The sequence below is a fragment of the Mauremys reevesii genome, linkage group 19 (genome assembly GCF_016161935.1).
Source record: "Mauremys reevesii isolate NIE-2019 linkage group 19, ASM1616193v1, whole genome shotgun sequence".
Taxonomy (NCBI): domain Eukaryota; kingdom Metazoa; phylum Chordata; order Testudines; family Geoemydidae; genus Mauremys; species Mauremys reevesii.
In genome coordinates this window covers 8,318,383-8,332,074 of record NC_052641.1, presented here as the reverse complement: position 1 = coordinate 8,332,074, position 13,692 = coordinate 8,318,383, and the positions used below count along the sequence as shown (strand labels likewise).

At 44.4% G+C, this 13,692-nt stretch overlaps 1 protein-coding gene across 1 annotated transcript in view; it reads right to left on the bottom strand.

Annotated features, from left to right (window-relative positions):
• The window catches only part of CACNA1B (calcium voltage-gated channel subunit alpha1 B), a 484,205-nt gene that overhangs the window by 53,347 nt on the left and 417,166 nt on the right, over positions 1-13,692 (bottom strand). The window contains exons 38-39 of the mRNA XM_039506170.1: positions 8,917-9,067; positions 350-477 (exon numbers count right to left, since the gene is read on the bottom strand). Coding sequence (XP_039362104.1) covers positions 350-477; positions 8,917-9,067 — 279 coding nt within the window. The remainder of the gene's footprint in view (positions 1-349; positions 478-8,916; positions 9,068-13,692) is intronic.

Sequence of the window (13,692 nt, the reverse complement as noted above, 5' to 3'; positions counted from 1 at the left end):
AACGGTGCTCTGTTGTGTTTCCAGAAATAATAAATGCCTTTTCTGCATGGCCATGGAGCTAGGATCAGGCACTCTGTTTGCATCGGGCCCATTTTGTTTTCTGGCACTGTTAAGGGTTTGAGTTTTCTCTCTTTTCTGGTTCCCATGTCAGCTAAAAGGAAATTCCCCTGTAATTACATCAGGTTTGTTAATCTCAAGTGCACAGTGAATCTGGGTTGCAATGTTCACTTCCCCAGCTCTTTTCAGCTCTGGATTTTGTTTTCCTTGTGGACTTGTAGTCACATTAAAACCAGTATATGGACTCTGTCTCTCTCTCTATTGTCTATATAGATATGTGCTGTGTACATACCAGGCAGCTGGGTCGTATTCAGCCCAGACCCGAATGAACTCATCCAGGTGATGGGGTCCTAGGATGGAAGAGTCTCGTGTCAGGTACTCAAAGTTGTCCATGATAACGGCCACAAACAGGTTCAACATCTGCATAGGGGAAAAAGGATGTTGGGGTGGGGGAGGAAAGAAACACACTGGTCTTTTACCTTGTGCATTCGATGTAAGATGTGTAACTGAAGAAGGTGGAAGAATGAAGCTGCAAGTTGAGAATACATGTATTTGCTTAGTGGGAGGTGAGGTTTCTCCACAACCCTATGTTTGTCTTGAAGTCCCCCAGTTTTTAATCTTGGTTGCACCCTCATCCTCATTTGACGTGGCACTGCAGCCACTATTCCCCCTTCAGGCCAGCAAGAACTGGAGAAATCCTCCTTTGCGGCCTGTAATCATAGCTCCTCATTTATTAATAATAGCATGTTAACAGGAGACCTGCCCAACCCGACTCCACAGGCTAAATGCACTTCCCTTTTCCTGAAGCGTCAGTCACTGCAGGAGCAAAACACGGTGTAGGCCCACGGAGAGGCAAGGGAGAAGAGGAAGCACCCCTCCCATCCTTGCAACTAACAGGATCTGCAACCCTTCCACCAATGCCCAGCAGCACGTTCCCCTCCACTCCATACAACCCCACCCTAGAGCATCCATCTCTGCCTCAGCATCCCCAGACAACAGCTCCTGCCCCTCCACCAAAGTCTCCCCAGTACCAGCAGCTCTCCACTCAGATGGTCGGTCCCCATCCAACAGCACCCACCTTCCTCTCCAGAATCCACAAACCCAACCCCATCAGCCACCCACATCAGACATCCCCCACCCCAAAATTGCCATGTTTTCTTGCCAGGATGCCAAAGAGACGTAGGATGTGACTGCAAAGGATTGTGGGATTGGAACCATCGGCACTGATTGTTCTGGGGGGTCCTGGGTAGAGAACCTTTGAGAACTCCTGGTTTAGAAGTCTGCTGTGAGTGCCAAGAAATAACGTTAGAATATGCTGGCTTAGCTTTTTCTTCCTGGCCACAGAGCCAGGATCAGGAACTCCATTTGGCCCATTCTTTTCGGCAGCATTAAGGTTGTTTTAGGATGATCAGTGGCCCATATAAAAAGAGCTAAGTCCATTTCCCAGGCATGCGCATCACAAAGCCCAACACCGCAAAGGGCACTAATCTGTCATGGGGTCAGTGGCTCTTCAGGAGAATTAGGGCCGACTTGACTCATGAAAACCTTGTGGGCTACACCTGGCAGCAATCAGGTGCTCCAGGTGAGCAAGGGAGCAGCTTTAGCTAGAAAGAGGCTGCTAGAAAGAATAAAGGGCGCGTTGATTAGAAGGAAGGGGGCGAGAAAAGGTGCTCTCTCTAGAGAAGCCATGCAGCTGGCGCAGGCTGGAAGGAGCCCACAGGGGGTAAAACAGGTCTGTGTGGGAGCAGGCCCTGAATGAGGGCTTGGAGTTGACAGTGAGAATGCCAAGAGAACTGTCCAGGTCTGGAGAAGGGAAGCAGTGGCAGAGCTCCTGTTGTTAGGCTCTGGGATGAGAACGGGCATAGGCCTCCATCCCACAGAGCCCTATGGGTGGAAACTGGCTCCGTGGGAGGGAGTAAGAAGGAGCGTGATGTGGCAGAAGAAACCTGTGGGAGAAAGCCCTGAGCTAGGGCCTACAATGGTGTGACCCTAAGAACTCCTGTATCCACACCCTACATACTATTTTAATAATCTTTGTACCTTATGAGGTAGCACTGCACAAAGTAATTGCTCACTGGTCAATGATGTCAGGATGAAATGTATGTAGCAACATTACAGGTCAAGTTCTGAATTGCCTCTGTATGACGATCCTGGCCCATGTTCAAGACCGGACAGCCTGACCTGGGTAAAAGGGTTAAACAGGTTTGTCCTAAACAAAGGAACATGGGTTACCTTAATTTACACATATGCAGTAAACAGGCCCATCAAGCTAAAAAGGGGAAGAGATTGCAAGAAACAGAACAATTTGCATTTTCGCAAACAGCATGGAGCGTCCTTCACCACCAGACTTCATGTTGCCTTTCTCACAAATTGAATAAACTTTACTTTGGGGGATAACCTCCAGAAGAATCCATTTCAGACGTTCACTAGACCATAAAAGAAAAAGAGGCAAGGAACCCAAGTTCTCCTAAGAAGATAAAGGAACCAGCACTTTGGGCTTCCAGATAAGATCTTGACCCCCGGGTGGGGGGATGTTGTCCTGCTGGAAGACTGTGGGTGAGAAAAGCCATCGTGAACCCACACTGTATGTTGCCAGGTTGAGTTTTAGTTACTAGAAAGCATGTTTCACTTTTGTTTTCTTGTAACTGTTTCTAACTTTTTCTCTTATACCTGAAATCACTTAAAATCCCATCTTCTAAGTTGTAAATAATAAATTTGTTTCACTGTTAATCTAAACCAGCAGTTGCTGTGTTAGAACTAAAGTGCTGGTTAACTCCAGTTCGAGTGATAAGATGTTGGGTTTTCTCTCTTTAAAGGGGTCAAACGGACCTTATTGTTCCTCTGAATATTGCAGGAGAGGACAGGACATTGCAGAGCACATGGGACTGGGAGTGTGTTGGGGTCACCCTGCTAGTAGTAACCAATGCTGGGGGAAGCCAGGGTGGAGAGGCTGCTGGGGTCAGAGTTGCTGATCCAGGGATGTGTAGGGCATAGACACTCAGGGTGTCATCTGCATGCAGCAGAGCACGGAGGCACCAGGGGTACATGGCAGGTGATGGCGCAACCCCTCACTGGTCTGGATTGCACCCCAGAATGTGACAAATGGATAGAAGGCAGGTCAGGCTGCCTTGGGAGCAGGGCGACCCCAGAGAAAAAGTGCCAGAGTCCCTGGGGGAGGGAGGCAGGCAGCATGGGGAATCCTGCTAGCTAATAGTTTGGCCCGAGTGAGGCCAAAGAATTATTACACTGGATTTGTTTGGACTTAATGACTTGGCCAGAGGGCTGAGCCACAGAAGGCCCAGACAGAGGCAGATGGCCAGTAGGAGGTGCTGGGAACAATGTCCCCTTGCAGCTTCGCACCCTGACGCAAGGGGACACCACAGGTGGTGAGCACACGACATTATGCTCCCTTTATGACCCCCTCCACAGAGAGTCAAGGACTGAATGGGCCATGGAGAGTAAAGTTCCTTCTCATCACCTAAAGGCAGTCCCTGCCTGGCAGGATTGAAGCACACTGGGGAACACTGGGACACTGCTTCCCATTCTACTTGCTGCAGTGGATAAAGAGAGGAGTTTGTTCTTCAGGGCTGCTAATCCAGCACCTTTCACCAGTGTGAAATTCAATACATGTGTATTATTGTAACAGGAAATGTCTCTCTCCGTTACTGAGGCAGTTATGCAGCATGATACAATCCCAGGCATAACTGGTACAAGGTGACTCACTCTCTGGAGAAACATTGTTTCCTTATTCATAATGCAGGCAGAAAGTGCTCCGATCAACTAACCCATCATTCGGACGTATGCAGCTCCTCTCCTGAGAAAATTTCCCAGTGCTGCTCGGATCAGAGCAACTCAAGACACAACAGCTCAGATGAACGGGTTTTGAACCTGGATCTCAGAGATGAGACTCCTCAAAGGGACCCCAGGGATGAGAAGTATAGCATGCAAAAGGCCTCTGCCTCCAACGGCAAGATCTTAATACACAGGTTGGCAAATGTTCCTGAGAGATAAGGGTCCAACCCAACGTCTATTAAAGTCAATGGAAAACCTCACACTGACTTCAGCAGGAGTTGAACTGGGCTCAGAAGGTAGGCTAGGAAGGTCTCAAAAGACAGATAAGATCTTAGTTTCTCTCACCCAAAAGGTGGAGGTGATGCCCCTGTGCCGGATAAAGACCTGAGAAGCACAAGGCAGCTTTCTATATTTCTGCTCTCTATTCCCGGCGCTGATATGCTGATGGGGGTGCTGCTTCGTGGCATGACATTTGCGCACCAGTGGAGCAGCTTGCCAGCTCTCTGCTTGTGATCAACAAAATTAAACAGAATTTAGCTGCCTCCAGCTCAGCAGCACCTGCAAGTCATTAAAACGAAACCAGGCAATTAAGTCTGGGGTTTGAGTTTGTGCTGTTTAAAAGAACCCTGCATCCTTCCGTACTCGTGAGGAAGAGGGGGTGGATCTTTGGTTGGGGGATCGTGTCCAGGATGTGCTATTGCTGTTGCTCATGACCCACTAATCAAGACATCCCCAATCCCTAACTTACTGTCACAGTAATATACTATATGAATGCCAATTAATCACGCTTTAGACCTTTCTTCCAATTTACATGGTATTACTAACCCCATTTTACAGGCAAGGAAACTGAGGCACAGAAAAGTGAATTGACTTGACTACCTGGTAAAGTGGAAAACAGAATCCAGGTATCCTTGTTCTCAGTCCCATGCTCCAATCTACTAGAATTCTTTCAGGGCGTCAACAAGCATGTGGACAAGGGTGATCCAGCTGATACGTTCACCTGGACTTTTAGAAAGCCTTTGACAAGGTCCCACTACAAAGGTTCTTAAGCAAAGTACAGTCATGGGATAAGAGGGAAGGTCCTCTTATGGATTAGTAACTAATTAAAAGATAGGAAACCAAGCGTAGGAATAAATGGTCAATTTTCACAGTGGAGAGAGGCAAAGAGCAGGGTCCTCAAGGATCTTGTACTGGGACCTGTGCTGTTCAACGTATTAATAAATGATCTGGAAAAGGGGATGAACAGTGAGTTGGCAAAATTTGCAGATGACACAAAATTACTCAAGATAATTAAGATCAAAGCTGAATGTGAAGAGTTACAGAGGGATCTTATCAAACTGGGTGACTGGGCAATATGGCAGATGAAATTCAATGTTGATAAGTGCAAAGAAATGCACACTGGAAAAAATAATCCCAACTATATACAAAAATGATGGAGTCTAAATTATCTGTTACCACTCAAGAAAGAGATATTGGAGTCATCGTGGATAGTTCTCTGAAAACATTTGCTCACTCTGCAGTGGCAGTCAAAAATGCAAACAGAATCCTAGGAACCACTAGGAAGGGGTAGATAATAAAACAGAAAATATCCTTAATGCCACTATATAAATCCGTACTATGTCCACACCTTGAATATTGCATGCGACTCTGGTTGCCCCATCTCAGAAAAGATCTATTAGAATTGGAAAAGGTGCTGAGAAGAGCAACAAAAATGATTAGGGGTATGGAACAGTTTCCATACAAGGACAGATTAAAACAACTGGGACTAGAGCCCTGCAAATCCATGGATATCTGCATCTGCGGATGTGGATATCCACGGACCATTTTTGCAGATTGTGGATCAGATGCAGATACAAATTCTGTATCTGTGCAGGACTCTAACTGGGACTCTTCAGTTTAGAAAAGAGATGATTTATGAGGGATATGACAGAGGTCTTCAAAATCATGGATGGTATAGAGAAGTGAAGAGGGATGTGTTATATACCCGTTTACATAACACAAGAATTAGAGGTCACCCAATGAAATTAATAGGCAGCAGGTTTCAACCAAAGAAAAGGAAGTACTTCCTCACACTACGCACAGGCAATTTGTGGAACTCATTATCAGGGGCTATTGTGAAGGCCAAAAGTATAACTGAGTTCAAAAAACAATGTGATACTTTCATGGAGGATAGGTCTATCAATGGTTATAAGCCAAGATGGTCAGGGACACAATTCTATGCTGTGTGTGTGTCCCTAAACCTCCAACTGCCAGAAGCTGGGACTGGGAAATGGGATGGATCACTCAAAATTACCATGTTCTGTTCATTCCCTCTGAAGCATCTCACACTGGCCACTGTCAGCGACACGGTATTGGGCTACATGGACTATTGGTTGGACCCAGTATGGCCGTTCTTATCTTCTTAAGGATCTGTGAATGGACTGTTGAAAGTGCTTAAGTCGCTTACGAGCATAAGTCCCATTTTACAAAGTAAGAGACACTTAGGAGACTAAATCTGATTGAAAATCAGTGGGACTTAGGTTTTTTAACACCGAAGTCTTTTTTGATCATAGGACTTAGACTCCTAAATCACTTGGGAGCTCAGGATCCCTTCTACTATCCCCAAAATGCATTAGGCGCAGTTACACTTAATACTGCCTCCTCAGTCAGAAACACCAATAAGAAGAGGTGGCTATTGAAGGAGGTGAGAGTTTACATGGCATAAACCTGATGGCTTACATACAGCTACCCTCCTGCCTGCCTGGCACTGAAGGCCACTGACTAGTCCAGGGCAGCTGAGGCCAATGAAATAATTCCTGCTGAAGGTACTGAAGTCAGTACATCTGGTTAGTATGTACATCTGACTATGTGTTCTCTGATACACATTAGCTGTTCCATACATAATAATTGCAATCCTAAAGTTCTCACATCCATGGCATCTTTTTCGAGTTTGGGGCTTGATCCAAAGAAGTTGATTGGAGTCTTTCTTCTGACTCCACTGAGTGTTGGATCAGGTTCAGGTTGGGAGCATCTGCTCACCCCGCTTAGGATCAAAGAAAATGATTCTCTTACAACCTGTTACAGCCCCCCCAAGCCTCAGAGTAGGAGTCAGGGGCAGGACCCCGTCTCCTCTCCTCTTTCTGCACTGCCCGGAAGAGGTGGTTGGCCACAGGGGGGAGTGCATGTGATGACACAGCAGGTGAATTGGGAAGCTATGGGAGGTGGTTCTCCCAGGAAGGTGGTGCAGTTCTGTGTAGTCCCCAATGCAAGGCTGGGTTTGATACAGGTTTAATTTAACTGCTACAGAGCAACTTTTACAGTTGCTCTATTTTTTAGTTTCACGTTATATCAAAGAGTACAAATTAAACAAGGAAAATGATGTCAAACCGGACATCCTTAAAGCCCCTGAAGCAACGTTAGAAACCAATACATTACATAATTCCCCCCAACACCGTGATGTAACAAAATGTAATAAACCATAAATACACACCCTGCTGGCAAGGCCGCTGCTCTATAATGCTTTAATCATTTGTGGGGAACCACACGTTTTATTGCAATGAACTGCCAAGTACATTTTAAAAAATGAGTAATGAGTCTGTCCTGAAATATTGCAGCTGGCTTACTTTTCACGATCTATTTTTGGAGCCCTGCTTCCTTTCCCTAACTATTCACTCTGGGGCCTTCCCAAGGCCTGCCAATGGACGAAGGGTGTCATCCCAGAGCTTTCGGGAGCACTGACTCAAGGCATAAGATCATTCAGGGCTGTGTATGTCACAGATGTACGCCAGCCTCCCATTCCGCTACTACATTTTGAGTGTGAAAGTTGGCGTGATTCGGTGAGGTTTTTCCACAGGGGAGGAGGGGGCGGGGAGAACCTGAGGAATGTTACTGGACTTTAAAATAGAGGATTTCTGATGTTAGGTTAGGGATTTGTACAAGGAAAGCTTTGAAGTGGTGGAGTGCTAAAGGAATCAGTAAATGGAGCAGTAACCTTTTATCAGCTTCCAGGGTGCTACAAATTTTAATCCACGCAGGGAGAAGTGAGATGCCAGGTGCCAAGGAGAGGGCTCCAGTTGGCCAAAGGACCTCATGGTGAACTAGGAGGTAGTATGTCTCCCTGCAATATATAAATGCCATGTGAAGCTAGTTTTCCTGGATGGAGTCTTTTGTGGGTAATACGGATTGGCTGCATTTGTGAAGTTCTGATTCATAAACAGCTCTTAAATTTTAAGGCAAGCTCTTGTCTGTACAGTGGAAAGCAGTGAGGATTCATATGTAGGTTAGAACAGATAAATCTTATTTGCTTTCACAGTTTCAGAGCTGTGATTTCAACTCTTCATTCTCTGACTTTGTTCCCTGTGTGCCTGATTCTCCATTCTCGTACACTGATGGAGTTATGTCAGCATAAAACCCAGCATCGCTGAAGGCGGAATCAGCCTCCAGGAACGGGTAGACTTTCATGTGTTTGCAAGGGATTTGCAAAACATGGTTTATGTTAAAAGACTAGTTCCAGTCCTGCCTGATGAACAATGGAAGAATCAGCTACAGCAGCTTGGTGTGCTTCCTTCACCTTCATGACCGAAAATTTCCCAAACACTATCGGTGGAAAATTATCAGGCTTTTCCCCCAACAAATAAAATACAAACTTGGTGCTTTCCTGCTGCTTTCTGAAAGCAACACAGAGCCGATGGTGTCCCTATCTCCCCAACCCCTCCCCATCCCGAATCCCATTCTTCAAAAGCCCATATAAAAATTGAGACAAAACAGATTAATGTTTAATTCCATAAATTAGACCCCCCCCCCCTCCTGGGGAGAAAGATAAAAACCGGTGCATTAAACTAATTACTAAATTATCTCTTTGGAGATTAAAGGGTTTTTATCACCATGATAATAAATGCTTTTTAATGGAACTGTCTTGTAATGTTGTCTAAATCATCATTAGAGAGCAGCAGAAAACAAGGAGGTGGGAAGGAGAAGAGGGACCTACTCCATGCTAAGTGTGAAGGGAGCTGGAGGAGTTAGTGAGGGCTGGTGCGATGCCTGCGGTTTGATAAGATGGAAAGGACGCAGAGACTGGGACTGACTTACCAGAAAGGAACAAAGGAAGATGAAAGAGACGAAGTAAAAATAGGCAAAGTCACTGCCACATTCGTTTTTGGTGAGGCCGGAGAGTTTGTCGCAGGCTCTGTTACTGAGGCAGGACAGCATGATCTCGTGCCAAGCTTCCCCGGTGGCACTCCTACAGATGGGGGACAAACATTCAGTGAAAGGCAAAAGCATGAGTTCTTTTGACTGCAGAAATGTACACCATTAGGGCTAATCAGAGCTCCACCCAGCACACCTGGGCCTGTTACAGGAGGTCAAATTAACCAAAAAGACACCCTCCAACAACCTTTTCTAAATTCTATTTTGAATTCCTTTATCAATTTGTTGTTACAAACTACATCTTGCTTCCATCCACGGCTGGCTTTTGTGTGTTCGGATGTATTCTTGGAAGCAGTTTGCACTGGCATTTACTGTACCTGATTCATTTACCAACTTTGTTAAAGAAAGCAATGAAAAAGATTCCTCTACCCACACCCCCATGTTACAGGGAAACAAAATCAACCTGACGGGCTCAGATAGGATAAACTTAATCTGTTTCTGGGAAGTGAAAATAGATTAATTGAAGTCAGTCAAGTACAAAGGACAAGTGTAATCAAAGACGTTTAACGCCCCATGCCCCAAATCCAACAGCTCTGCCTTGATGGTGGCTGAAAATCCAATGGAGAGGAGGTGAAACATAAACAGACTCTTCTGTCTTAATCTATCATTTTAGGTGGATGCGTCAGAACACTGTGGCCTATCACCCTGACACAGATGCACTTTTTTATGAAAGTCTCCTGGGTTTTTCTTTAACTTCTTCCCCCCTCTCTCTTTCCTTGTGTTATTTATAGCAGCAGTTCCTGTAGTAAGAAACAGATGTAAATATAACCTTAAATGTTCCCAACGTGACTCCCAACTGTCACACGCTATTTAAAAATAAATAAATTCACCAATCCCAGAGGCACTCGGCCAAATGTACCTTCTCCCATAGCAGTAGTCACTTCTTGTCTCTTTTCCAAGCATTCTTCCATCAAATGACTGAAACTTAGCTTGTATGCAATGTAATTGCCGTCACGTTGGTCCCAGGATGCTAGACAAGGTGGGTGAGGTAATATATTTTATTGCACCAACTTCTGTTGGTGAGAGAGACGGGCTTTTTGAGCCACACAGATCTGAAGAAGAGCACTGTGTGTCTCAAAAAGCCAGTCTCTCTCACCAACAGAAGTTGGTGCAATAAAATATATTACCTCACCCACCTTGCCTCTGACACTTAGTTTCAGATTAATAGATTATAAAGCCAGAAGGGACCATCATGATAATCTAGTCTGACTTCCCGTATATCACAGGCCAAAGAACTTCACCCAATAATTGATGCATCAAGCCCATAACTTCTGCCAGAGGGCCTGATTCTCTGTTGCCCCGAATCTTATGTAGCTGTTTACACCCGTGCAAAGTGGGCGTAAAGTGCTGCAGCTCTGAAGTCCTAACATATTTGTTATTCCATTTGTTTTTCCCCCCCTAAACTTTACAAACTCCATAGGATATTACAGCATGGACTGTGGAAACCTCCCACACAGTACCCGACTCATGTGCCTTGACCCTGATCCTGGGGCTGGTTCAATTCCTTGTGCAAGTCAGAGCAGCCATGAGACTTCTCTAAGTTGTGCAAGGTGCAATTGGGGATCACCAGAGTCAGGCCCCAGACCTTCTACAGTGATGGTATAACACAGAGCTAGCAAAGTCAGCTCTAGGCCACTCAGGAATTCCCCCTATTCTAGGAGTATCCTCAGCTGCCTGGTTAAACTAACTTTTCAGTCTCCAGTGCTGCTGCAGCTGTGAAAAAAAAGGGCTATACCAGGGTCCAGGATCTGCCCCAAACGATCCAGGGGCAAGATTGAAAAAAATCTGATTTTATTACAGTTAAGAACATAAGAATGGCCATACTGGATCTGACCACAGGTCCATCTAGCCCAGTATCCTGTCTTCTGACAGCGGCCAATGCCAGGTGCCCCAGAGGGAATGAACAGAACAGGGAATCATCAAGTGATCCATCCCCTGTCGCCCATTCCCAGCTTCTGGCAAACAGAGGCTAGGGACACCATTCCTGCCCATCCTGGCTAACAGCCATTGATGGACCTATCCTCCATGAACTTCTCTAGTCCTTTTTTGAACCCTGTTATAATCTTGGCCTTCATAACATCCTCTGGCAAGGAGTTCCACAAGTTGACTGTGCGTTGTGTGAAAAAATACTTCCTTTTGTTTGTTTTAAACTTGCTGCCTATTAATTTCATTTAGTGACTCCTAGTTCTTGTGTTATGAGAAGGCATAAATAACATTTCCTTATTTATTTTCTCCGCAGCAGTCATGATTTTATAGACCTCTACCATATCTCCACTTAGTCATCTTTTTTCCAAGCTGAAAAGTCCCAGTCTTATTAACTCTCCTCATATGGCAGCCGTTCCATACCCCTAATCATTTTTGTTGCCCTTTTATAAACCTTTTCCAATTCCAATGTATCTTTTTGAGATGGGGTGTCCACATCTGCACGCAGTATTCAAGATGTGGGCGTACCATGGATTTATAAAGAGGCAATGTGATATTTCCTGTCTTATTAGCTATCCCTTTCTTAAGGATTCCCAAGATTCTATTCGCTTTTTTGACTGCCGCTGCACATTGAGTGGATGTTTTCAGAGAACTATTCACAATGACTCCAAGATCTCTTTCTTGAATGGTAACAGCTAATTTAGACCCCATCATTGTATGTATAGCTGGGATTATGTTTTCCAATATGCATTACTTTGTATTTATCAACATTGAGTATCATCTGCCATTTTGTTGCCCATTCACCCACTTTTGAGAGATCCTTTTGTGGCTCTTCGCAGTCTGCCTGGGACTTAACTGTCTTGAGAAGTTTTGTATCATCAGCAAATTTTGCCACCTCACTGTTCACCTCTTTATCCAGATCATTTATGAATATGTTGAATAGGACTGGGCCCGGTACAGACCCCTGGGGGACACCACTATTTACCTCTCTCCATTCTGAAAACTGACCATTTATACCTATCCTTTGTTTCCTATCTTTTAACCAGTCACCAATCCATGGGAGGACCTTCCCTGTTATCCCATGACAGCTTACTTTGCTTAACAGCCTTTGCTGAGGAACCTTGTTGAAGGTTTTCTGAAAATCTAAATACACTATCTCCACTGGATCCCCTTTGTCCACATGTTTGTTGACCCCTCAAAGAATTCTAGCAGATTGGTGAGGCATGATTTCCCTTCACAAAAACCATGTTGACTCTTCCCCAATAAATTATGTTCATCGATGTGTCTGACAATTTTGTTCTTTACTATAGTTTCAACCAGTTTGCCTGGTATTGAAGTTAGGCTTACCGGGGTCACCTCTGGAGCCCTTTTTAAAAATTGGTGTCACATTAGTTTCCTCCAGTCATTTGGTACAGAAGCTCATTTAAATGATAGGTTACAGACTACAGCTAGTAGTCCTGCAATTGCACATTTGAGTTCCTTCAGAACTCTTGGGTGATACCATCTGGGCCTGGTGACTTATTACTGTTGAGTTTATCAATTTGTTCCAAAACCTCCTCCAATGACAACTCAATCTGGGACAGTTCCCCAGATTTGTCACCTAAAAAGAATGTCTCAGGTTTGGGAATCTCCCTCACATTTGCAGCCATGAAGGCTGATGCAACGAATTCGTTTAGTTTCTCTGCAATGGCTTTATCATCCTTGAGTGCTCCTTTGGCATCTTGATCATTCAGTGTCCCCCCATCCTGCTTCTGATGTACTTACACATTTTTTTGCTATTACTTTTTGACTCTTTGGCTAGCTGTTCTTCAAATTCTTTTTTGGCCTTCCTCATGATATTTTTACACTTCATTTGCCAAAGTTTATGCTACTTTCTATTTTCCTCGCTAGGATTTAACTTCCATTTTTTAAAGGATGCCTTTTTGCCTCTCTTTGCTTCTTTTACTTTGTTGTTTAACCACAGTGACTCTTTTTTGGTTCTCTTACTATGTTTTTTAATTTGGGGTCTACATTTACGTTGAGCCTCTATTATGGTGTCTTTAAAAAGTTTCCATGCGGCTTGCAGGGATTTTGGTTTTGGTGCTGTACCTTTTAATTTCTGTTTCACTAATCTCCTCACTTTTGTGTAGCTCCCCTTTCTGAAATGAAATGCTACAATGTTGGGCTGCTGGGGTGTTTTCCCCACCACAGGAATGTTAAATTTAATTATATTATGGTCACTATTACCAAGCAGTCCAGCTATATTCGCCTCTTGGACCTGATTCTGTACCCCACTTAGGACTAAATCAAGAATTGTCTCTTGTGGGTTCTAGAACTAGCTGCTCCAAGAAGCAATTATTTAAGGTGTCAAGAAACTCTCTCTCTTCATCCCGTCCTGAGGTGATATGTACCCAGTCAATATGGAGATAGTTGAAATTCCCCATTATTACTGAGTTTTTTATTATAATAGCCTCTCTAATCTCCCTGAGCATTTCACAGTCACGATCACCATCTTGGTCAGGTGGTCGGTAATATAGCCCTACTGCTATATTCTTATTCAAGCACGGAATTACTATCCATAGAGATTCTGTGGTAAAGTTTGGTTCATTTAAGATTTTTACGTCATTTGATTCTATGCTTTCTTTCACATATAGCTCCACTCTCCTAGAAATTAAGAGATTAATTTCAATCAGATAATTTTAAACTGCATAAGCAAACCAGAGTGAGCTAATTTCATGTCTGTCTGGCTCTACACAC